The 26,201-nt window shown below is 43.9% G+C and overlaps 2 protein-coding genes across 3 annotated transcripts in view; one reads left to right on the top strand and one right to left on the bottom strand.

Annotated features, from left to right (window-relative positions):
• LOC138569960 (protein lifeguard 1-like) overlaps positions 1 to 26,201 on the top strand; it is a 969,207-nt gene that overhangs the window by 85,727 nt on the left and 857,279 nt on the right. The gene's annotated exons all lie outside the window — the stretch shown is intronic.
• LOC138569959 (uncharacterized) lies at positions 7,562 to 13,598 on the bottom strand. Its single transcript, XM_069648438.1, has 2 exons — positions 11,478 to 13,598; positions 7,562 to 8,492 (listed from the first exon to the last, which is right to left on the bottom strand). The coding sequence occupies exons 1-2, from the start codon at positions 12,838 to 12,840 to the stop codon at positions 8,482 to 8,484; spliced, it is 1,374 nt and encodes a 457-aa protein (XP_069504539.1). The 5' UTR covers positions 12,841 to 13,598; the 3' UTR covers positions 7,562 to 8,481.

Genomic DNA, 26,201 nt, shown 5'->3' with positions numbered 1-26,201 from the left:
TCTATTCTTGTCGGGCGAGGTCGTTTCCCTGCTCAGAGTTTGTAACTTTGGTAACTGCAGCTCCTACTGCCTTCTTGGCAGGTTTCACCGGACAGTCTCGAAGAAAGTGCCCTGAGTTTCCGCAATATAGGCATAATTGCAACTGTTTCCTCCTTTCCCGCTCCCTTTGTGTTAGAGGACCTTTCAGACCCCCTATTTGCATGGGTTCCCCGGAGTCTACTCCTTTGGAAGGAGTTGGCGGTTTGGAAAATACTCGAGCATCAAACTTGGAACGATCGGCCTTCCTGTTCTGCAGCCTGTGATCTATTTGAACGACCAAGTCTATATAATCCGAACAGTCTTGTGGGGGATTCACTACTTGGGCTAAAACGTCTTTGAGCTCTCCACGTAGACCTCTATAAAACAGCGTAATCCTTTTGTCCTCAGGCCATTGAGTTTCCACTATTAGTCTATTGAAAGATGCAATATAAGCCAAAAGGTCTTGATTACCCTGTCGCAAGGAAAGAAGCTCATTGTCCAAGGCCTGCCCCTGTGAATGTCTTGCGAACAGTTTTTCCATACTAAGCTGAAAGGCTTGAAAATCATGGAGAACCGGATCATCTTGATTAACTAGAGGGATCGACCAGTCTGCTGCATTGCCACTAAGGTACGAAAGTACAAAAGCTACTTTTGCTTGATCAGTTGGAAAGGCTGCTGGCCGGCATAAGAAGTGCAACCGGCACTGATTGATAAATACTGCAAACCTCTTTGGGTCACCAGAAAATCGTTCGGGCGGAGCCAGAGGTACATTCCCAGGTAGGTTGATCTGCACTGGATTCATAGAGGATGTTGAAGGAAGATTTGCCCCTGATGCGGGTAACGGGGTCTGTCCGGCTTGTGACTGTAGCACTTGTCTAGCAAGATTGTCTGTTCTCTCCTTGGAAATAATTAGTTCCCTTCTTAGAGCATTCGTTTCCTGACGAGCTGCATGCACTTCTGCCCTTAGTTCCCCAAGTAACCGGGCTAGGGGGTCAGTATCCGAGGTTTCCATAGCGCCTGGGCAAGAGTTTTGCGGTAGGCTTTGCGTTCTGTAACGCTCACCTGATTCTCGCAGAGGCGCCGGTCTTGACTGGGCGACTACCGTATCTTCAAAGGTGATGTGTAGCACCCGGTTGGCTCTTTGGGCTGGACCTCTGTGCACTTTATGCCTGACGTGTAGAGTAAGATGTCTTAGGTAAGTGAATGCCGAGCTCTCCATCTGCCTCGGGGCAGGGTGCTGTAACCAGTTTCTTCACTGGATAGGTAGCGCAGGCCTCTTGACTTCAGAGGACTGCTGTCCGTCGTTTACTGCACGAACGGTAAGTTTCGAGTCATTCAAATGTCTTTAAAGTCTTTAGTAATGATGTCTCTTGTTTTGCAGGGTTCCGGCGATGGCGGATGACGGGCTGAAGTGAGTTGAAGATGGAGCCCGTGTGATGAATAGAAGCGCCTGGAAGCACGTAAGTAAGCGCTTGTTGCCTGCTTCACTATGCGCTCTAACTGTCTTTTTATTTTGCAGGTACGAGTTCGGAGCGGCTGCAGGGTGCCGGAATACCCACTGGATTAGATGTGGAAAGGAGTAATGGCACGTGAGTATTAAAGTTCCCCAATGTCTTTAAACGCACCTTGTTTTGTCTTTCAGATGCCGGAATGCAGTGTGAAGACCTCCGGAGCGCACGAAGAGTAGGTAAGCCTTTGCCTTTCAGATGCCGGAATGCTAACCTGTTCTTTCTTGTCTTTATAGGTGTTGCTGAAGACTGGATTCAGGATGGTAAGCCTTTTTCCTTAGGCCCAGGACCGGATGCAGAAGACACGATGAGCGTTCTGCTGCAGAGGTTGCAGAATAACGCAAAGCAAGATTCATCCACCGGGTGTGGTTTAAATAGCCTCCTGTAGTGCTTAGGTGTCTCCTTCCACAGCCACGCCTAAGTAAGAAAAGAGTTCCTGGTAAGAAAAGAGTTCCTGCCTTCCAGAAGAGTTCCAGTGTTCTGAATCTAGGGAGTGGCTCCAGCCCCACCCAACAGGAAAAGTAGTTCCAAACAGAAGAGGATCAGAGGCTCAACTGGCAGGCAAGTAAGCAGCATGGTCTGCTGAAGGTAAGTCCACCCAAGCATTATGAGCCCGGCGCTTCCAGCGCTGGGACTGGGCATATTTATGAGCCTGGTGCCATTGGCGCCAGGACTGGGTCCAAAAGGTCCCAATTGGGACTGGTTGGCACTCGGAACCTGGGTTATGGATCTGCTTCCAAGGGAGTTGGGAAAACCCTGACCTTTTGGAAGCAGAGATCATGACAATTTTTCCAATGTTGTAAAATGCATTTTTTGGCCACTGCACATGAAACCTTGAATAGTCTCCTGACTTTTTCGGAGCACTTGCCTATGTCTCCAAACAGGTATTTCTGTGGGGCCAGTGTAGGGGGAATCTGTGTGATTTCCTCCAGCATATCCGCCACCTCCTTCCAGAAGCCCGCCACTATCGGGCATTCCCAATACATGTGGAATGCACCCGCCTGAGGTGCTGTGCATTTTGGACAATCCCCCGACCCATTCAGCGCAAACTTGGCTATTTTGGCTGGAGTGTAGTGTAGCCTGTTTAGAATTTTAAACTGGATTAGGCGCAGGCCAGCATTCAAGGATACCTTTTTGGTAAGTGAACAATATCTGTCCCAGGTTCTATCATCTATGGGGGCCTGTAGATCTCTCTCCCATTTGTCTTTAACCGGGTTCGTCGTGGGGGAGTGTGTTTGGACCGCGACGTACAGTCTGGAAATCCCCAGGCTGTCTCTGGCTCTCAAGCAACCAGAGGCGACCCACAATTTATCATGCAAATCCTGAGTCTAATTCTCAATAACAACTACTTCAGATTCCAGGGCAAATTCTATCTTCAAGCCACTGCTACATCAATGGGGTCTGCAATGGCCCCAGTGTATGCAAATACCTTTATGTACAGATTCGAACACATGCACGTACTAGAGAACATAGAATGGTCCAGTAAGATCATTATATGGAAACGATACATTGATGGCATTTTTGGTATCTGGTGCGGTACAGTTGAAGAATTGACAAAGTTCTACAACTATTTGAACTCAGTTCATCAGAGAATTAAATTTACGATGGAAACAGGTAAACCTTCCCTGCACTTTCTGGATGTCTGTCTGGAAATCGTGGACAATCAGATCACCACCAATGTCTACCATAAACCCACCGATGTAAATAATCTATTACATTTTACAAGCTTCCACCCCAAATCAATGCTCGGGAGTTTACCTTACAGTCAAATCCTTCGATTGTCTCTGATCCGGCAGGATTAGATATGGAATGCAGAAAACATTTGCACAAATTTGAAAAAAGGGGTTTCCCTAGCACTGTCCTGGAAGAAGCCAAAGAAAGAGCATCTAATGTAAGTAGAGATAACCTTCTGACCTCTAAAGATAAAGACAAGGTGACACCTTTAGTTTACATCTCTACATATTCGCGCCAAAGCTTCCAGATAGGGAGAATAAGCAAAAAACATTGGGGTATCCTACAGAGTGACCCTTTACTTCAGACACTTTTTCCAAAGTCACCTATGATGGCCTTTAAAAGAGGTCGTAATCTAAGGGACAAACTGGTAAGAGTGGAAAAGCCACCTAAAGATAAACAACTGTTACTCAGCACCCAAAAGAAAGGAACCTATCCCTGTTTGAGTTGCTCACACTGCAACAATGTGATCAAAGGAGAGGTGATTACACATACCCAGACGGGCAAGAAATATAAACTCAAAGACTATGCTACATGCATCTCAGTAGGGGTCATTTATGCAATTAAATGCCCCTGTGGTAAATTATATGTGGGTCAAACTACGAGACCATTGAAGGACAGAATTACCAAGCACAAATCTAATATCAGGTGCAAAAATACTAAATCGCCTTTAGTGGGACACTTCACGGAAAATCACCACACAGTGGCTCAAGTGAAATTCCTTGTCTTGGAAGTGGTAAAGAAACCACACAGAGGGGGTGACTATCAATCCATCCTCTCCCGTAGATAAACATTTTGGATCCATCTTTTAGATACCTTGAACCCTAAGGGTCTGAATGAGGAGTTCTCACTCAGATGCTTCATCTGAAAACATTAAGTGCCACCTCTATGGAGTTGAAACCCTGGTCCTCCTTAATTTCTTGATCTATACAAATAATGTAATCTATAGGTTATACCACTATGTGGAGGAGTTATCACAAAGAGTAACAGCAATTACCAACTAACGGAACTATTGAAGGCCCTAATATTAATAGTCTTGGAGTGACCTAAGTAACATCCATTTAATGTACTAACGAGCACTGGAACTCCTGTTAAATTAAAGCTACTGTAGTCCGGGACCTGTTTCACCGGCCCACCTGCATCTGTTTATTAACAATGTAGAACAGAAGTCACACACATGCTTTCTGTTAAGTGGAATGAGTGGCGTTAATTATGCACAAAGTCTTTTTAGCAAGAAACAACGGTGGAACACCTGTTAAATTAGCCCAAGTCCGGACCTTGTCATACCGGCTCACCGTTAATGCTCACACTGGATTACAACAGCATATTATTAAGTTCATTCTGGATGTCACCGATATGTACAATTGTAAAGACCATTATGTAGTCAGCACCCAGACTAACACGGAGTACACTATAAGAGTGAAATGGCAACCTAACCTGGAGCCACATTTCTCCACAAATCAATACAATGATGTCTCACTATAGCTTGAGACAACTGTATAACAGCTACCATGATGAAATTAGTATTGGCAGCTCTTTCAACACTAAGTTATATGGCCATGTATCACCATTACTACCACGTGTGCTTTCATTGATTCCAACTATACTCGTACTATTGCAGAATTATTACTCTAAAATGGCGCACTTTTTCAATACCACATTACTAGTCCCTCTTCGAACCCCTTTACATCGGTATCTCCCGTAGTCCGTTATCGATGTTGAGTTTCTGCTCTGCATTTGATGGACCTCGTGAATATACGCAGACCCCTTGGCGTCCTCATCTGTTGCCCTGACTACCCGAGGTATCCCACCAGAGAGAGCGCTCCGAACACGCTCGACACGCGATATTGGATACATATTGCCCACAGAGCCTAAGCACGTTTAATTCGACTGAAGGATGCACACAATGACCACGGAATATACGGCGTAACTTTTCAGAAGGCGATTACCGCTGCAACATACAGAGAGAGTCTAGTGTCATCCTACACTCTCTGACAGAGCACATATTGTTTGATACTGATTTAACTGGAACCACCCGAGAATAGGGACTTACTCATGAACTTAATGGGAAGAAAAAGCCTTGGTCAGACTACTCTATTCAACACATGGGGATATTTAGAAGAGACTCACTCCATGTGATCAAGATATCATTGGTTTCTTGAGGAGTCCATGGTTGGAAGGGATATTCCCTCTTGTCCAGCCAGTCTAACTGCATCACACCAACATATATATCTATGAGCACCAGCTACTTTCACAACAAGTTCATATTTTGGCTCTAGAAGAAGAGATTGTAATCTCTAAACGCGTCAGCCTTTCAAATTTTAAACTTCAGACTTAAGTTGATTCACACAATCCATTGTCCTTTTTCGTTTGATCTCTGCACTCAAGAAAGAAAGAAAGAATGATCTGTTATTCCGATTAAATAAATGTCTTTTTAACAATACTGTCTAAAAGGTTTTCTTTAGCATGAATTGTGATTGAAATACACTATCTTAATAGATACACAATTATTGAACCGTGTTTTTGATGGACTAGTAACAGTGTGCAGGGGACGGGAGGGTTCCAAATTGTTGGATCCTCTTTTTTCTTTACATATTTGTAGCAGTGGACCTGTGCCAGGTCTACTTTTCCTCCCCTGCACCTTGAACTTTATAAATATTATTTGACTATTCCTTGACTAAGAAACCTGGATAGTGCATCCATAAATACACTTTTGTCTCTGGCCGTTACCAGCTGTGTACATGGATGTGTAGGGGGCTCATCTGGGAAGAGTGGCCAGTGTTTCTGAAAAGCAGATCTCATGCAATAGTATTTGAGTGTCTTAAGTGGTCCCCCACTCAATGCCCCCATCACGTCTTGCATGGTCGCAAATTTCCCATTGATGAACATGTCACCCAGTTTAATTTCCTCATTGGGGTCTCAAGCTTCCTGTAGCTGCTATCATGTGTTGGCAGTATGCCCGGGTAGTTCCAGAGGGGTTGTAAGGGTTTTCCACTCCCAGTCTTTTAAATATAGCCCTCCATACTCTGACCGTACAGCTCACTGGGTTATATTCACATGTGTCTCTATACTGTGTATTGAAATTACAGACTGTATATAACCCCCTCGTTTTCTACTAGTAAAGTCGCTTTCGAGGAGCCCTGGGTAAAATTTGGATTGTTAATTATGGGGGACAATGAACTCAAACCTGGAGTAATTCATTTAATTCGTAATGCTTTTCCCCAGTAGTGTAGGATGGCTTTTAAAAAGAGTGGGGGCCAGCTGTAGCATTTACATACGGCAAAAATCTTAGGAGGGATTTGTAATGGCCTTTCCTGAACGTACCCATTTCGGGCTTGGGGCCAGACTGTTCTACTTGGGTATATGGGTGATTTGAAGAGCTGTGTTGTATTTGATTAAATCAGGGCCCCCTAGTCTTCCCAGGGAGACATTGCTCAACATCAATATTTTGGCAATGTGAGGTTTTTTACCCATCCAAATTAGTTTTGACACCATTTCCTGCATCCGCTGGAAAGCTGTAAGTGGAATCTTAACTGCGAGGGACAAGTAGAAATAAAGAGCCCCAGCAGTAGGTTTATTTTAACACTCATTATGCGTCCCATTAGAAAAATCTCTTTGTTTTCCCCATCTTTTCATATCACTCTTAAATAGCTTACATAATTATGTTTTACGGGCTTGAAGGGATTCGGACATCTAGGTATTTTATCATTTCCATTCCCCAGGTCATCGGGCCTATGCGGCAATGCATAAGCAGATCAGTTTCCTCTAAAGAAATGCCCATGGCTTTAGATTTCTAGAAATTGATGGCAAAGTCTGCCAACTCTCAAGATGAATTGAAATCGGTCAGTCTCTGTCATCGAAGTATGCAGGTCAGTGAAAGGCAGCATAAAGTGGCATAGAGGAAGATCTTGTACTGTTCTCTCTGCATCATAATCACCAAAATGTTAGGGTTCCATGATAAGTGCAACAATTAATGGGGCAAGGGGGCAGCCTTGTCTCATGCCAGAGGTGATTTGGTGTGTACGTTTGCGGTTCACCCAAATTCTAGTAACTAGGATTTTTTAATTAGTCAATACCAATTATTGAAATATTTTCACTATTTTAAGGGCACGGTGTATGTCATCAAAGGTAGTTCAGCCCTTGATAAAGTCTGTTTGGCGGGGGGTCCACCAATGACGGCATGACTTCCGACAACCTTGTACTTTGTGGCCCAGCTACTCCAGTAGTCACCCCATATAAAAGCAAAGTACACTTGGACACATCAGAAAATCCCAGCCACAAAAACGGAGGACTCAGCCATAGGGCAAAGTTACTGTCATTTATTAGCAAACAAACAAAACAGGGATTACATCAGAGAACAAAGTTCATCCAGAGTTCTCAGCTGTAAGCATGTGTCAGCCGGTTTTATTCCAGTGTGATATCACAAATACAGGTTCCCTCCTGGAAACTTACCACACATTTTTTATTGCTCAGTTTGGGCAAGATATATGTATCGGAATCACAGAACATTGCTTTAAAAAAGAAAAAAATCTTTTTATTGGTATTTCACAAACAAAAAGAAAAACAACATATGACATCTATGTGCCAACATTTGTTATCCCCAACATAACCCTCTCATCGATCTTAGTCAAACTACAATCTTATTTACAGTCATGGGGGGAAAAGACGAGCATTTTGCTGTCGCCAAAGTGAAGTCATTCAGATATGATCTGCTCACATAGCACCTTGCCTTATCACGTGATCACAAAGGCCCAGTTTGCAGCTGGCTCACATTCACCTCACTGGCAGCAGCTACTAAGCACTGATGGCAAATAATGTCTAATCCCCCACACTAGCGTGAGATGGGGGTTTAGATTCTATAAAAGACAAGGAGGCGAGTATTATGCATTTCAATCTTTACTCTGAACCACAGCAGCAAAGAATAAAAAACTTTATAAACAAATTTTTTTTCAAAAAACACAACGTTATAACAATGCAATGGGAAACATCCCAGTCCAATATGGTGGGCAGGTCATGCCCTGGGGGTAGCCAATAGGGAGCGAGCCAGTCCCAATATAGGTCCATTCCTTTAGTAACTCCCCCTCTTTCTGACGCTGATCTGTCTCACACGACCACCGAACACCTTCTCCACGTGGAACGAAGAACAAACTCCCATGGAGACGCCGGGGTTGAAACCTTCTGCAACCTGGAGCTCAATCTCCCACTTCCTCCTGCATCGAAGTCATCAACTGCCCTCTGAAACAACAACCGACACCAGTAAGGGTGGGTGGGTGGGATAATACTCGCCTCCTTGTCTTTTATAGAATCTAAACCCCCATCTCACGCTAGTGTGGGGGATTAGACATTCTATGGCAAGACAGGAGGCTCATATTATGCAAGTTCAAAGCCCTTGCATTACATTCACCGCTACATGGGCAATACGCTTATGGTAAAATGTCTTAAAAGTTGATTCCCTTGACCAGTCAGCTGCTTTTAGGATCTGTTCCAAACTACCCCCCAGAAAGGCTGCTTTAGAGGCCATAGCGCCTCGGACTGAGTGGGGACCAAAAGAGGAAGTGTCAACCCCCGCCTCCCGCATAACCCATTTGATCCATCTGGCCAAAGTAGAAGGGGAGACCGGCTTATGGGGTTTCCTGTAGGAAATCAGCAGCTGAGAGGTATTGGGAGGTCTAAAACCTTCAGTTATAATCTCAAAACATTTCAAACAGTTGACCACACATAGTTTACAATCTTCAGGAAAAGCTGGATAGGATATCGAAGAAGTCATGCATTTAGTCCTTCGTGAGATAAAGAAAGTAACCCCTTGAGGGGTGCACATCTTATTATCCACATCAAGAGCTCTGATATCAGAGACCCTTTTAATAGACACCAGACATAGTAACATAGCAAGTTTGGCAAATAACTGCTGCAGGGACAGTTCCTCATTAAGAGGCCAGGACCTGAAGAGCTGCAGCACCACATTAACATCCCACAGAACCGGATATTTTGGTTGTGGCGGAACCTTAATACGGATAGATTTGAGGGCCCTTCGCACTAAAAAGTGTCTACCCACTGGTTCTCCTTTAACCAAAAGATGACCGGCTGAAATAGCCGAACGAAAACCATTAACAGTTCTGTAGGCTTTCCCTTCCTTAAACAATTCTACAAGAAAATTAACCACCTCTACAGGAGGGGCAGAAACGGGATTGAGGTGCCTAGCCACACACCAGCTAACCCATCTGTTCCATGCTGTGGAATACCCTGCCTTAGTAGAGGGCGCCCAGGAGTCCCTGATGACCGCCATAGAGTCTTGCGAAAGTCCTCTGAAGCACCAGGAAGAGCTGAAATCTTCCAAGCCATAAGGGCAAGGTGTCCCTGCAAGACCAACTCGTGAGGGAGACCCTCCGGATCCACTAGCAACTGGGGATCGCGAGGGAGAAGACGGGGAATATCTATTGCCAATTCTAGAAGGGCCGGGAACCAAACTTGAGAGGGCCAAAAGGGGGCAACTAGAACCAGAGACACCGCCTGAGTGCGAACCTGGACCAGAACCCGGGCTATCATAGCAAAGGGAGGAAAGGCATACCCCAACTGACCCGACCAATCCTGGAGGAAAGCGTCGGTGGCTAGAGCTAACGGATCTGGTCTCCAACTGTAAAACCTGGGAACTTGACAATTCAGTCTGGAGGCAAACAAGTCTATCATCAGAGGACCCCAGAGGGACTCTATGCGGGCGAAAAGAGACCTGTTCAGCATCCAATCGCTCCTGTCCTGCAGGTGCCTGGAGTTCCAATCTGCAACCTCGTTGCTGACTCCTGGGAGGTATTCCGCTTTCAAGAGAATATCCCTGTCGAGGCAAAAATGCCAAAACTCTCTCGCCAAATCCGCCAAGACTTTGGACCTGGTACCCCCCAGGTGATTGATGTACCTCACCGCAGATATGTTGTCCATGCGGAGGAGAACACAACAATTCCCCTGATCCTTGAGGAGACTCCGAACAGCAAAAGACCCCGCTAACAACTCTAGGCAATTGATATGGAGCAGTTTCTCTGACTCCGACCATTTCCCTCCTGTGGAGACCTGACCCAATCTGGCTCCCCAACCCGATCTGCTCGCATCTGACTCCAGAACGACATCCGGCGACGGGCCAAATATTGCCTTGCCATTCCAGGCCTCCATGTGCCTGAGCCACCACAGAAGTTCCAACCTGGCCTCTGGCGGCAATTCCACCATTTGGGAGTAAGAGAGACACTTGCGCAAATGCCTGGCCTTTAAGCGTTGCAGTGCTCTGTAATGTAGGGGAGCAGGGAAGATAGCCTGAATGGATGCCGACAACATCCCTACAACTCTGGCCAACTGCCTGAGGGAGATCCTCCCTCTCCTGAGGAGTAGACGAATTTCCTTCTTTATCTTGGACAGTCTGCTGTCTGGGAGAAGAAGGATGCAAAGCTTTGAATCTATATTGAAGCCCAGAAATTGGATACATTGCGTAGGCTTCAATATGGATTTTTTTACATTTATCACAAAACCTAGATCCTGTAAGAGGGTCACAGTAAATTTCAGATGAGAACACAGAGTTTGACAATTCTGGGCCAGGAGCAACATGTCGTCTAGATAAACTATGATCCGAATCCCCCTGGACCTGAGAAGAGCCATCACAGGGCGCATGAGCTTGGTGAAACACCATGGGGCCGAGGACAGGCCAAACGGAAGGGATGCAAACTGCCACACTCGACCCCCCCACTGAAACTGAAGATACTCCTGATGTGGGGGAAAGACGGGAACCACTAGGTAAGCGTCTTTGAGGTCCAATTTGACCATCCAGTCTGCAGGGAGAAGAGTATCCCTGAGTAAATGAATTCCCTCCATCTTGAAGTGGTGATAAACCACAAAAGAGTTGAGAGCTTTCAGGTTGATTACTGGACGAAACCCCTGGTCCGGTTTCGGAACTAGAAAAATGGTACTCTGGAACTGAGAGGTCCTGTAAGAGGCCGGGACTACCGCCCCTTTGGAGATGAGATCCCGTACCTCCCCATCTATAAGGGATTGTTTGACTTCGTCGAACACCAAAGGAAGGGGAATGGACAACTGGCAAGGAGGGGCATAGAACTCTATCTGATAACCCTGAATCGTTTGTAGCACCCAAGGATCCGAAGTGAGAGCCTCCCACTGTGGAAGGAACCTGGCTAGTCTGCCACCTAAACGTTTGAGGGAAAAAACTTTTAGCACCTCGGAAATTACCTGCTGGCCCTCTTGATCTTCCGGCTCCCCTGCCGGCACGTCCTCTCCAACTGGAGTTTTGTTGCGGATAGAACTGATTATGTGCTCCTCGAGCAGAGGAGGTATGGTATGCGCCACGGGGCGCAAACTGTCGGGGGCGGGAGGAGCCCTGGGAAAAACGGCCGGAGGAGCGGGCCCTACCTCGTCCAGCCTTGTTAAAAACCTTTGGGGCAAAAACCTTTTTTATATTAACCTGCGCTTTGTCCAGCGCTGTAAATGTGTGAACATAAGCTGACAAATCTTTCAGGAAAGAATCCCCAAACAAATTACCCTGAGCTGCAGGGCCACCTTCCCTCTCTGACATGTCTGCCAGTTTGGAATCCAACCTCATTAATAATGATTTCCTCCTCTCCCTACATATGGAGGCATTAGCATTGCCGAGCAGGCATACTGTACGTTGGATCCAACCCCTTAATGCGTCAACATCTATCGGGGTATTAGAGGACGCCGCCTCTTCTGCCATTTCAAAAATCTGCGTGACTGGACCCAGGATGTCCAACAGTCTGTCTTGACAACTACGCCACGCTTTATTGACCCCCTTCTTGGGGTCCTTCCCTTTCTGGGAAAGAAAAGCCGCCATAGACTGGTCTATTTCTGGCGCTAGAGCTACCTTGTCGGCGAGCAACGGTCTAGGGCATTCCGCCCGTAACTTATTACGATCCTCTTTGGCCATAGGGCGCCGGATCCAGAACTGGAGGTAAGAGGAAACCTCCTCAGAGGGTTGCCACTCAGCAGACCTGGGGTGTTGTATCAGGGCAGGATCAAAGAAAGGAACACCACTACCATCCAGCAGGGGACCCCCTTGAGGGACTACCGAGGTCACCTTCCTTTTTTGCCTCTTAGGGGGCGAATCAGAATCATCTGCACTGTCAGAGGATGAGACATCAATAGGGGGCTCCACCGGCGCGAAAGGCGCGGGGGGCGGCCAGGGGGTGGAAGAGATAGGTCGAGATTCTTCCCACCCGCGCTTTAAATTACCCTTAGGGGAAGCAATAGGAGATATGGCCACTAGGGGACTGAGTTGTCCCTGGGTATGTTTAGTTTTAACCTTACATTTTCTGGGTGCCTGGGACTCCACAGATGGGACAGCGTCCTGGGAGGGATGAAAATCCGCAATGCGGGTAATTAATCTGTCAAAGGCTGACGCCAAAGTATTATTCAAATTAGATAAAGCGGAGTCCAAAGAGGACTGAATAGCTTGAGCCACTAAAGGCTGGGAATGACAGGCTTGATCCCCAATGTTTTCAAGTACCTTCTCACTTTTTTTGGCAGTGCGCACTTGAGTGCTGGCATCCGTAGAGGAGGGAAGCACTCCTTTGTCCATGACAGCACCAATTTCTTTGGTAAAATAGAGATATAGATATATATATACCGTTATTTAAACACAGCCGGGTCAAAGCTGCACTCACACAAGCCGAGCAGGCTGTAAGGACTCAAGTTAATAGTGTGCCACAAACCACAGGTAAGGGCCACCAAGGCAGAACATGGGCAGTGTCTGAATTCCCACAGACAAACACGCGAGCAGCGTGTGAGGGCAAAGAAGCAAAATTTTTAAACCTACAACAACGGTAACACTATTACTAATTTATAAAAGAAAATGGAACATATTACGAAAAAAATAAAAATATAAATTTTTTTGTGGCGGAGAGCAGGCACGAACTGCTAAACCTGCCTTTCACAAGGCAGCACGCTTACTGCGTGAGCCACAGAGCTCCCTAGGCTACAAAGCAACAACAATGTGAGTGAACTCCACGCTCGAATAAATCACCTCAGGCGAACGCGGGCGAGATAAACAAACGCTCCACTTGCCTGAGGAAAGTCACAGCATATACAATGTATCAAGTAAAAGAAACGCGTTCTCCCAAACGCTGCTCCCTGAAACCAAGTGATATAATTAACACTTCAAAGCACACAGTCTAAGAGAAAACCAGAGGTGTGACTTAGCTTGTGGGTCAGCAGCAAAGAAAGAGGGGGAGTTACTAAAGGAATGGACCTATATTGGGACTGGCTCGCTCCCTATTGGCTACCCCCAGGGCATGACCTGCCCACCATATTGGACTGGGATGTTTCCCATTGCATTGTTATAACGTTGTGTTTTTTGAAAAAAAATTCGTTTATAAAGTTTTTTATTCTTTGCTGCTGTGGTTCAGAGTAAAGATTGAAATGCATAATATGAGCCTCCTGTCTTGCCATAGAATCAACCATGGAATGATCGAATCCATAAACCTCCGGCCCCTTTCTTATGCATTAATTCATAGCTCTCAACTCACCCGCTTTTGGCGGGTGACACCCGCCAAAAGCATCCACACACCCGCCCACCCGCCAGCTCCTTGGTTTCACCCGCCTTCCCACACCTCACGAGACTCAGTAACACTGCGCATGCGTGCTGCTGGCTCTGGGCGCAGGCATCTGGCATGTTTAATGAGCCAGTGCGCGGGAAACGAAAGTTGTTTGGTTTCTTGCGTGCGACGTGCATCCTGCAAGCTTTTTCTCCTGAGACAGACGACCTCGTTTCGGAGTGGAGTGCCTGCCTGCCTGCTGCTGCAGCCTCGGATCCAAGGACTCTGAGCCACTGCTGCCTGCCGCCTTTGAATTCCGTCGTGGAGGCGAGGAGGATTACTACAGGAAAACAAAGCCAGCCTCCAGGTAAGAAAAGTGCTGTCAGCCCCACTACATAACTTGCCAACATTCTGTGACCAAAAAAAAATGTAGGATTTTTCACGTTTCAAAAATAATTCACTGCAATGATATTTGTATGCATATTTGTTCTACAAAAAAGAGCTTAAGGGTAAGTGCTATATAATACCATATTATCATGTGGCCTTGGACGTCTGCTTGGAGTCACATTAATTTGACAATATGGATCTATACACACAGATATTAATGATACGTATGGTGATCCATTCTGTATGACATGTATATCACCTTAGTGAAATCATAACCATATCTTTCGTAGTGTAGTTTACTTAGGAACAATGAGAGGGAAGGAGAGAGGGGTGAGGGAGAGATGGTGAGAGGGAGGGGGTAGAGGGAGAGGAAGGAGAAGGTGGAGGGGGAGAGGGATGTGGAGAAAGGGGAGAGAGAGAGGGAAGAGGGGGAGAGGAACAGGAAGGGGGAAAGGGAGCGGGAGGGGAGAGGGCGAGGGAAGGGGAGAGAGGGGTGAGGGAGGGGGAGATGGAGAGAGGGAGAGGGAGGGGGTAGAGGGAGAGGAAAGAGGAAGTGGAGAGCGAGAGGGAGGGGGAGACAGATGAGGAGAAAGGGGAGAGGGGAAGAGGGAGAGGGGGAGAGAAACAGGAAGGGGGAAAGGGAGCGGGAGGGTGAGGGAGGGGAGAGGGGAGAGGGAGAGGGAGATGGAAGGGGAGATGGAGAGAGGGAGAGGGAAATGAAGAGGGAGAGGGGGGGAGAGAGAAAGACTCGCATGACTTCTGGGCATACCTCCATGCCCTTTGTGGTGCTGGACACAGGCTGCTGTTGTTTGGGACAGGGAGTTGTTCAGTCTGTTACTGGGCAAAATGTTGCTCAGTCTGGTACTGGCAGAAGGTGTTTTACCAAGTAATGGCACAGGGTGTTTCCAGAATGGAGTTGGGCACAGTGATTTGGCCAATCTCCTGTTGGGCCCAGGGCGTGGCTCAGTTTGGAACTAGGCCAGGGTGACCACCAATCTAATTCTGCAAACATTTGGGCCTTTACCAAAGCCCCCAAGTGCAAAAGTAAGGTGTACAAGCCGGGTGTGTTTACTTTCACCCTCCCAGGCATTTTACAGCCATTTGGAGGCCGAGAAAGAGCATGAAACGGAATTAACATTTGCGCTGAGCATTCCCCGTCCACCCTTCAAGGGCACATGCTGAGCAGGGTGGTTCATATTACTTGTGGATGAGAGAGATATAAGTGAAATACTCATCTATGAATAATATCAAAGTTATGTCACTTTAATAGAATGTCCCTAACTTGTGGAGTGCTGGAAAGTCTTGCCTGCTGCTGGCCAGCTGCCTCTCTATGTAGCGTCTTCATACAAGTTGCTGTCACTGTTGCCCTTCATCCTGTGTTATAGATTATTTCTCTGTCGTGGGTAGACTGCATAGGAGCGGCAGGACTGTGCCTGTCTACCACCACAATTATAAAAACAGAACAACATAGCATTTTGACACACAACAAAAAAAGAAAACTTCAAATCATTACAGATGCAGGCAACTCATCTATTAGAGCTCTGTCCATGCTCTATGGGGCAAAATTCATATAAACCTCTTAATTTGTATATGCATTACACCAACAGAAGTGACTTCACAGAAAATGGCTTTGCATCCGTTTTTGCTACCTGGAGGCACCATGGAAGTAGACTTTAGAATACGTTCCCATAAGTAAGCCAATTGGCAAATAACTTTGTGGTTCAAAATACCTAAATTGCACGATTGTTATATATGGGACAACTCTATAGTCAGGCCTTTTTTAAATAACAGCATGATATTTTAACATACGCTCTGCAGTCAAACACTTACAGAGTAAAACACAGAGCTGCAGATCTGCCCAGGATCACACACTTTGGTTAAATGGTGGAACTGGGATGTTGACAATTTAAGCCACAGACCGCATCTTCACAAGTTTAGTTGATATAGATATTTATTAAGGTTCCCCTTTGCCTTTCATGTGCTTCACTAATACATTATTTGTAAAAATGCCTTTCATAATTAGCTTTAGATTATATACATCATCATAGAAATATGTTGAGCAATAAGAGACATTGATGAGCCACCTGAAAGGATGGACACAATCTGGGCAAGGTCTACTAAATTAAAACTCTTCCCTCATCTTTGTAAACTGGCACTCCTAATTTTAATTTTGCCTCATTCAAATGCTCAGGAAGAAAGGGTGTTCTCCCTGATAAGAAAGAACAAAACAGAATTTAGAAGCAGCTTAGATCTGTCCAGAACACTATCGTCAATTATACGAGTAAAATTACAGACCAATGAAGCCTCACACCCTTGCCACAGATTGAAGCCAAATGATGATTTGATAAGAGCTAGCCAAAAAGGCTACACGAGCATACAACCTGAAGCATAAGAACTAAGGTATTTGAATTGCAAACTGACCAATGAATAATTGTTCAAATTGAGGCTTTAGTCTCCAGATTGGTGTACTGCCTCTGTTCCACTATTTCGAGTTTAAACATCATGTGAGCAAAGTTGGTTTCTTGTGAAAGTTCTACATTTATTTTGCAGGCAGGTTTGCTTCTGGGGGAAAAAATAAACTGTACAGAAAGAACATGTGTATTGTTTTTTTAACTGCATTTACTTGGTACAATGGTTGCATGCAAAAGAGCCTAGTTTTGTAGCAGTGTAGTAAGTTAATAGTGGTATTTTCTTCGCACACCTTCCTGTGATGTCACTTCCTGTGATGTCACTTCCTGTGATGTCACTTCCTATAACCCTGGGCACCGCCTCTGGTGTCCAACCCAGGCTCTCACCCTCCAAGCAGTCTCAAAAGGTTGAGAGGTATGTTAATTATTCAGCTTTCAGGGGAAATTAAGACAGACTTTTCTCAACTGAAACACATGATGGCTACTTTGCCATATATACATATATTGGGATGCCTTTGATTCCCAAAGCGTGTTTTCAAATCCCATTGAAAAACGCTTTGTGAATCATCAGGCCCGTCCTGTCACAGCCTTCGCTGCATATTGCAAAATGTGAGGCATCATCACCCTGCCAGCCTTTCCAGCTGAACAATTTTCAAGAGCAGCTTTTGTGGACTGTTCCGAGGCTCTTTTTCTTAACGGTGTTAGTACGGCGAGAGATTGACTTCCGCCGTATGTCCCTGCGTTCTCCCTACAGCCATTCGAAGGCAGTGGCACGCCATCCATTTCCAATTGACAGGGCCAATAGACGCACGCACTGCTATCCCAATGGTACGTGCGCGATGCGTGCAGATTTTAATTCTACTTCCTCTGTCTTCAGGTGACGTGATATGATCACGTGATATGATCGATTGATGCCATGCGCTGTCCATGGTCACGTGTTATGCTTCAAAGGAATCTGTCATTGCCTTAGCCTGCCTAGTTAGTTATCAATAATGTACAGCCTAGTCTGCAGTTTAAAAGCCATTTGTTTGTACGTTTTAAAGATGCATCATATGTAGGTTAACACACCTTCACCACAATGAGGCATTAATATATTTGTAATCTTTATAAATACATGTACTGATTTGAAAAACTCGGACAACTTTGATAAATATGCAAAGCTGTCTCCTTTCATGTTAATTAAAATGGGACATTACAGGGGCCTGCAGAGTGGAATGACGCACTGCAGGTTCCAGGAAGTTTCAAATAATGGGGATGCCTGCATACATTCACTTGCACAGTCATTCATGTAAGCGTGCCTTCATTCACAGTTCTATGGTGCATGATTAAAAGATAGAGAGCCATACACAGTAGTCGTGTAGTAGTAATACGTTTCTTGTTTGACATTTATTGTACATTGGTAAGAGTAAAAATGGGTAGAGTGGAATGGGGTCTATGGAGGAAGGAAGGAAGGAAGGAAGGAAGGAGGGAGGGAGGGAGGGAGGGAGGGAGGGAAGGAAGGAAGGAAGGAAGGAAGGAAGGAAGGAAGGAAGGAAGGAAGGAAGGAAGGAAGGAAGGAAGGAAGGAAGGAAGGAAGGAAGGAAGGAAGGAAGGAAGGAAGGAAGGAAGGAAGGAAGGAAGGAAGGAAGGAAGGAAGGAAGGAAGGAAGGAAGGAAGGAAGGAAGGAAGGAAGGAAGGAAGGAAGGAAGGAAGGAAGGAAGGAAGGAAGGAAGGAAGGAAGGAAGGAAGGAAGGAAATAGACCAGTAGGTTGCGCGCTCGCTGGCACTGTTGTGATCTATCTTCTATGTGTGACTGTGATCTGCAGGTAGCAGGTTCAAATCCTGGGGTGGAAGTGGGAGCCTGAATGCAGCTGAATGCCACTATGTGGTGTGTAAAGTCGTGAATTGCCGTGAATCACGGATGATGGTTTGAGCACCACCTTTTTTGAGGTGAGAGGCGGGCCACTTTTTTTTTATGTGCCCGGGCCTATTTCTTGTCTCAGACCGGCCCTGGGGATAGGCAAGTGATTAAAAAGGTTGAGCTATTTGTTTATCTGGGCATACTTTTGACCTCAAATGGAGACAGCTTTTCACTGAGAGCTTGTATCACCAATAAAGTCTGTAATAAACTAGCAGTTATTAAACGCTTTATGCAATAAATAGGCGGTCTAACAGCGGAAGGCATAATCAAACTATACCGTACATGTATTGTGCCATCGATAATGTATGGTGTCGAAACATTTACAGAAAAAGATATCACCTGGATTAAAATACTGTAAGGGAGAATCTGGTGGTTTTATTTGGATTGAGGAATAGTATCCCTATTGAAGCAATAAGAGTGGACCTTGGTCTTGTTTCTCGTTTGATGCATTACAGGTTCAGGCACAGTCTCATGTTAATAAAAATGACACAGGCAGAGGACACAACTACATTATCTAAATTTGGCGGAATCATCAATTATCCCCATAAACAAGAAACTAACGTAGTGAAGAAATTTGATAAAGTATGTCTAGAATATCAGAACAGTATTGGGTGGAATATGAACATAATGTTAGGGATTCCATTCTGTATCTACTTACAGTGATAAGTGAAACATATACAATAGATAAACGCAATAGCTAGTAGCAACAGTGTATTCACACACTGATTTTTTGTCATTGTATGTTTTGCAGATTATAAATCTCTTGGCATATTAATTGTAACACCCATTGTGGAGACAAGCCGTTTATAGTGGACTGAATGAGAACTAATTGCAGTCATAGGGAAACCTATATTGTGGAGTGAAAACACATAATGTACAGGATACGTGCTGTTATTGGAGATAATTACAGGTACCTGATACATTTTGTTTTGAGCTCAATCAAGTGTTCAAATTTATTAAGCTCATGTTTGGCATGCATGTGTCTCCAACACTCGATTTTTTGGAATTTACAGATTCTGTGACATGATCTTAATAAGTTTGTACATTGTTTTCTTTTGACATGGATTCTGCTTCTTCACAAAAATGAAACTACAAAGGAATAACTGTTTTCTGTACAGAACTTTCTGTCTTGTTCCTTGGAGCTATATGAAGGAGTAAAAATCCATTAGTAGTTTTTACTACACAATTGGCGACCTCAGGTCTGGTGAAAATCTTTCATCAGACACTCTTTCTTGCTTTTCGTTACATACCAGTACAGTGTATACTGGGTTCGCCATTTACAAGCAGATTTTGCTAATTATTACAGAACATTAATCAATATAGCGGTGCCATTATCTAAATTTGACGGAATCATCAATTATCCCCATACACAAGAAATTAATGTAGTGAAGAAATTTGATCAAGTATGTCTAGAACATCACAATGGTATTGGGTGGAACATGAACATAACGAGTGACTACTAGGTGTTAAAGAAAGAGCTGATTAAAAAAGTATACTTAAATGAATGAATATATAACATAGAACACTTAGTTAAAACCAGTGGATATAAAGAATGCTCAACACAATATTTTGAGTGCTGTACACCATTACATTATTTGAAAGTAATAATTAACATGCAACAAATGCGTTTTACCATGCAGTTACGATTTAACGTACTGCTGATGTTAATAAATAAAGCTACCTAGAGAGACAAGAATAAGCAGGATATGTGGTAAATCCCTGGAAACAGCTAGACATGTATTAACTCAGTGTTCAAGTATAATGACACAATATATAAGGTTTTATGAAAAACATACACATTATATAATCATGATTACTACTGACGAGTTCTGGTTGTACATGTTTGATAGGTAAATTGTATGCATGAAAGTTGTCTATCAGCTCTGGAAGCAGACACTAAGGATACCTCTGCTTACCCAGTAGACTGATGATTCTATTCAAGATTCAAATTAAATGCATTAAAGAGGGTACGTAGGAATCAACTGATTGGGAGAAATCTTTGAATCTTGTGATCTATGAACTGATCTGATAACATGTGCATTTTATATTTAACTCATTGTTATGAAGATATGATATGCCAATAATTTATTTTTTATTATAATTGTGTAAAAGGTTAAGGGCCTGATTCATGGAATGCTTTCCCGCCATTATGAAACACTTCCATGAACCAGGCCCTAAATGTTTAACAATAAACACTTATGTACATTGTATACCCTACTATCTTTGTTACCTCCTTACTATGTCTCATTTTTTATTGCTGGCGACTTCAACATCCATATTTCACTGCCTGGTTCTTCCTTATGTCCTTTGTTATTCTCCTATTCTGCATATAATCTCTTCTTAGTTCCTTCCCCTGCAACTCATGTCAAGGGAGGCACTTTAGATCTAATCTTTATCTCCACTGATATTTCTATTTTATCATCTGTACAGACCTTTACAATTCCTTCAGCTGATCACCTTCTGCTGCCTTCTTCCTTTTCTTTACCTTACACTGTTTCTATTCCATAGTCTTTGCCTTTATCTACTTTTTCCCGTACCGATCTTTGTAATCTGAATCCTTCTGTTCTTACTGACTCCATTTCTTCTAAATTTTAATTCCTCTGCCATGATTCGTAGTCTAGTCGGGATGGCTTTATTAATGACCTTAACTTGGCGGTTCTCTCATCTCTTGATGTCATATGTCCTTCGACACCCTTCACTCATAAGGGTAGACCTCCTTGCCCTTGGCTGCAAATATTTCTGAAACAACTAAATCTGCCTGCCTCTACTCTCCGCCCTTTGCAACTCATCCAGAACAGGACTGCGAGACTTGTCCTTGGCCTCAAGCCCAGGGACCGTATCTCTCCAGGACTGAAATCATTACACTTGCTCCCAGTGGCTGCGAGGATTAAGTTCAAAACCCTCTGCATTGTCCACAAGGCCTGTGGGGCCTTGGGCCAAAATACCTTCAACTCTCTCTTCCGAAATATCTTCCTTCTCGAGCTCTTCGCTCATCCGCCTCCAACTCCCTCAGGGTCAGCCGCTTCTCCAAGCAACGATTTGGAGGTAGATCTCTCTCCGCAGCAGGGGCCTTCCTCTGGAACAGCCTTTCTGCCTCCCTGAAACTTGAGGAGAACCATCTCCGGTTCCGGAAGCACCACAAAACCTTCCTCTTTGCCTCCGCTTTCTCTCCCCCTCTCCCCTGCTAAAATTATTGAAACTGCACTGAATATGCAACTGGGCCACTCACCGATCTCGGTCCCTGGCCCAGCCACTCTCCCTTGCACTGCCTCCCTGGCAACCCCTACTCTGCGGGACTGTCTCTGTATCCCACAGCCCCTCCTCCCAGCACTTGACTGCACTTACCTCGCACTTGCCACCAGCTGGCCCATATTATTTATCTTCTATTCTACTAACCCTGTACTGCACTTTCCCCTCTCCCTTTCCCCCTTGCACTTTTCCCTTCACCTCTACCCTTGCACTTGCGCAATCTGAATGACACCTGGCCTAGTAGGATCGTTGTCTGTCTCCCCTTTGTTCCCCCCCCGCCTTGTCGCACCTTAAAACACTTGTGTATAGGTGCGTTACAAATGCCATATCATGTCATATCATATCATAAGGATTTGTCCACGCAGGGCTGAACGGAAATGGTTTAAACATTGAACTGAAGCTTATTTCCAGGTCTTCTTTCCTCTTCATCAGTCCTTTTCTACTTCCTTGACCCAGGCTAAGGCAAATTATTTATTCCCTTATTCAGTCTCAGATAACTTCTCCTAGATTCTTACTTTCCACTCTGAATATTCCTTTGGCTCCACCTACATCTAATCCCTCATTGAATTCTAGTCATGACTCTAATGACTTTGTTAACTTTTTTCTTTCAAAGATACATGATATTCGATCTTCACTTGATCACGCTTCATCCTCATCTTGCCCTTCTATGGCTGTAAATTCTGCCATTTCTTTATCTTCCTTTTTTTCTGTGTCATTTAGTGACATTTTATCTATTATCATTCGTTCCCATCCTACTTTTGCACCATCTGATCCTATGCAAGCTTCCCTGGTCAAAATAATTATTCCTTTCATTGTCCCCTTTTTATTTTGTTACACAGATTATACCCAAATCATTCTCCCCTTTCCCTCTTTTAATGACGCTATCCACCAACGTTTATCTGACTGTCTTCTGGCTGCCAAAAACTAGATGGTGTCACGGTTCTTATGTCTTCACCCTAAGAAAAAATAATTTCTCTTATTTCCTGCCTCTACCTCTGTCATCTGACTTTTGTCTGTTTCTTTCCACCGTCTTCTTCTTTTAGTCACTCCTCATGCCTGTAACTTGGGTTTTATCTTTAATTTTGCGTTCACTCTCCAGAATCTAATATTTAGCATCTCACAATCCTGCTGGTTAGATCTTCATAACATCCATCTGGAAAATGTGCACCACCTATTGTTCTTCTCTACTAAACCTTTACCACAAACCTGTGTTCTTTCTCGCCTTAACTATTGTTGTTCTTTATACATCGGTCTACCAGCCTATGCTCTCTTTCCACCCCGTTCAGCAGTCAGACTACTGTTTGGACTACATACCTTGTGGAATATATATAACTGTTTTTGATTCAACTTTGCTGTCTACCTATTAGACATAGATTCGAATTTCATTTTCTTGTTTTTAAGTGTGTTTATGCTCTGTCTCCTGACTACTTGGTTTCTTTAATTTCCTTATATCATCCTCCTAGGTTTCTTTGCTCTTCATCTCCATTTCTTCTCTCGGTTCCTTGTCCTCACTCTACTTCATCCCTTTTCCGTTCCTTTCAATTTCATGCTCCTGACATATGGAAGTCTCTCCTTTCGAAATATTTGTTCAATGCTCAAATCAGCTTCTTCATAAGAATGTCTTACATTGCATTGTATGCAGGCTGCCTTTCCTTATTAGGAGTTTTTTTGGCTTTTGGCTGTCTCATGGCTGTTCACTCATCTTCATGCATAAATTGCCATTCACAATTATATTTTCGTACTGGGTATACTGTTGGACAGTGCCTTCGATAAAGGTGCTATATAAATACCCCCAAATAAATAAATAAATAAATTCATGTGTCTAAGTCAGTAGCCAAGAAAATCAATGCTGCAGGAAAAAAAAGGTTTTGAAGAACTAATACATTGGTTGCAGTCAATAGGTAATCATCTCCGGTAGAGTCCTCACAATTGTGGTCAATCCAAAGAAAAACTAGTCAAAACGTAGCAATCACTTCCACACCTTACTCCCAACATACATTTATTGCAATAAAAAAGACATTACCACGCCTGCGCACATCCACCAGTGAGCGAGGAACAGGAGAGGAGGAAGCAATGTCTTGAGCTTGGGCTGCTGCCTCATAAAGCGCTTGTAAAGATTGTAGGTGACGAGAAGCTTATGAGAGATTTGAAGAGGCATCTACAATTTTGCTAAATGGGGACTTTTGAGGTGGTCCATAACATGTCTTCCAAATACTGTACCAAAAGATTGCATTTCAGCATGAATGACATGGAGTGAGGACATGCTTCACAGTCTTGGTCCACAATAGAAATGGGGGTTGGCTACAGGCAAGAAATAGTACTGGTGCAATGAGAAAGGAAGGTAGTGGACTGGGCTGTGCTCACGCGTCTGTCATGGCTACCAATTCTACTTCTAAATCTCTGGGTTGAAGAAGTTCAATACATTTTGTAATACCATGTGTTATGGATTGGCCTTCACCAAAAGGCAGAAAGAATGGGAGCTGAGCCAATTTTCAGAAAAATCCATTTCAAATTTGCGAACATTCATTAAAGCAATGGAGAGAAATGGCATTGAAACTGAATTTAGACATTGTGCTGAACCAGTGCCAAAAATATTGCGCTCAAAGAACGTCCTTCAAAGTCTGCCATTATTGCCCAATTTAGCAGATTTTCATTAACATCTCACAGGCTCTTCTTTGAATTGGGAATTTGTTATGGTCACAATTAAAAGCCTATTTCATCGAGCAACCCAGCAATGCCTTTATTGTACTAACTAGACTTTGTGCATTCACTAAAACGAACCCCTCTTGCCTTTTTACATATCATTGGCAAACATATTGATAATGAACGACATGTGAGTGAAACATGCTAGGTCAGATGGCTCTGTGGGTAAAGCTGTTTCTGAGGTGACCAGTGTTCATGTGGAAGGCACTTCTGTATTATCTGTTGTGTACTGTTGTTTTCTTGACAGGGTGGGTCAGCAACAAATAGAGTTGTGGTGTGTGTGTAAGGCAGTGAGGCCTTTGTGTGACTGCAAAAGTGTCACACATCCTGGCAGGTCTGTTTCAAAGATGATAGTTTCACATTTTTCACCAAAATAAAACACAGGTATATGATATTGCCTAGGTCACTGCCGAGGAAATAAACTCTGACCCGTCTACCTGGCTGTTGTCAACAAAGTACATTTTGATCACATCCATTTGGCATGTATGGTGTTATGTGTTTACTGTAGTAGAAACGGTATGTTCTCTAACTATATCACAAGTGGTCTAGTGTTTTCACCTCAAAGAGGCAAATATATTGGTCAGTTGCAGTATCCAAAATTGAAATACTATTGATCAATTTGATTGTCACTCTTGTGAGAAAGATAGTTCACTCTGTTGTGCATTTGTTGTAAAGATCAGTGTTCATTTGACAGAATACAGTAAGAAATTGAGGCTGTGCCGAGCTAGCGTTTTCTCATTCTTAGGTCGGTTGATTGTTTATATACTATGGTGCTACAAAGGAACGTACCTGTAAAAGATAGCACTAGTTTTCAAAACTAACATAACATCAGTATAGTGTAGGTCTGTATCGCTGTTCCTCCAAACAAGTGTTGTAAAAACTGTCAGCTAGTGTTCAGTATGTTGCTGTCTTCTCTAAAAAGATTTGCTGACTCACGTTTTAATCACAGCGCTTGCTTTTTCATTTCACGTGGGCCATTTGTGGTGGTAGGGGTTTTGGATAGCAAAGAACAAAGGAAATGTGACGTGTGTTTGACTTGCTTAATTTCAGTTCTGCATATTTAACACAAATGTTTGCTTTTTGTACTATTTCAAATGTTCCTCTGCGCATTAAGAATAACAATCCACGAGTTAGTGTGTTAAGTGCATTTAAAACTTTGCAGTACTATAGGAGATATTTGAAACTCAAATAAATGATTATTCAGGTACTTTTATTTGATGGAGAATCTACAATTACACTCAGTCTCCTACAGCCGTGCTTCTGAAAAAAAGATTGAAAAAAGATGGTTTATTATGTGATTTGTGTAGTTTCCAAACCATGTCTGCAAAACCGGTAATTATTTTAGTTCATGCATAAAAAACATACACACATCTTACTGTGCACTAACAAGAAGTGGAAGACTCTATGATCATGTGCGACTGGCTCTATGGTCATGTGGTACTGAACTCAAATCCCACCTTGACCTCACAACTCAGGTTTGTGGTCCTGGCTAAATAATTCAGTCCCATGGTCCCCACCCTGTCCAAATGGTTAGTACCTCCAATCTTTCATAATGGTCAACCCCTAAGAGTGATTTGGGTGTTAGGTACACCCATTGTAAAAGCATCATGCTATAATGTTGCTTCATGTATAACTGGGGTCTGCAATGTTTGGAGCGCCATATGTTGTGATACTACTACTCCCATCATCCATAACCAGCATAATCAGCAGCAGGGGATCATTGGAATTTTAGTCCAAAACATTAGGAGGGCCAAAGGTT

The sequence above is a fragment of the Ambystoma mexicanum genome, chromosome 2q (assembly GCF_040938575.1).
Source record: "Ambystoma mexicanum isolate Mex_15411 chromosome 2q, UKY_AmexF1_1, whole genome shotgun sequence".
Classification (NCBI taxonomy): Eukaryota; Metazoa; Chordata; class Amphibia; order Caudata; family Ambystomatidae; genus Ambystoma; species Ambystoma mexicanum.
The sequence above is the reverse complement of the archived record's forward strand: the minus strand, read 5'-3'. Positions and strand labels throughout refer to the sequence as shown.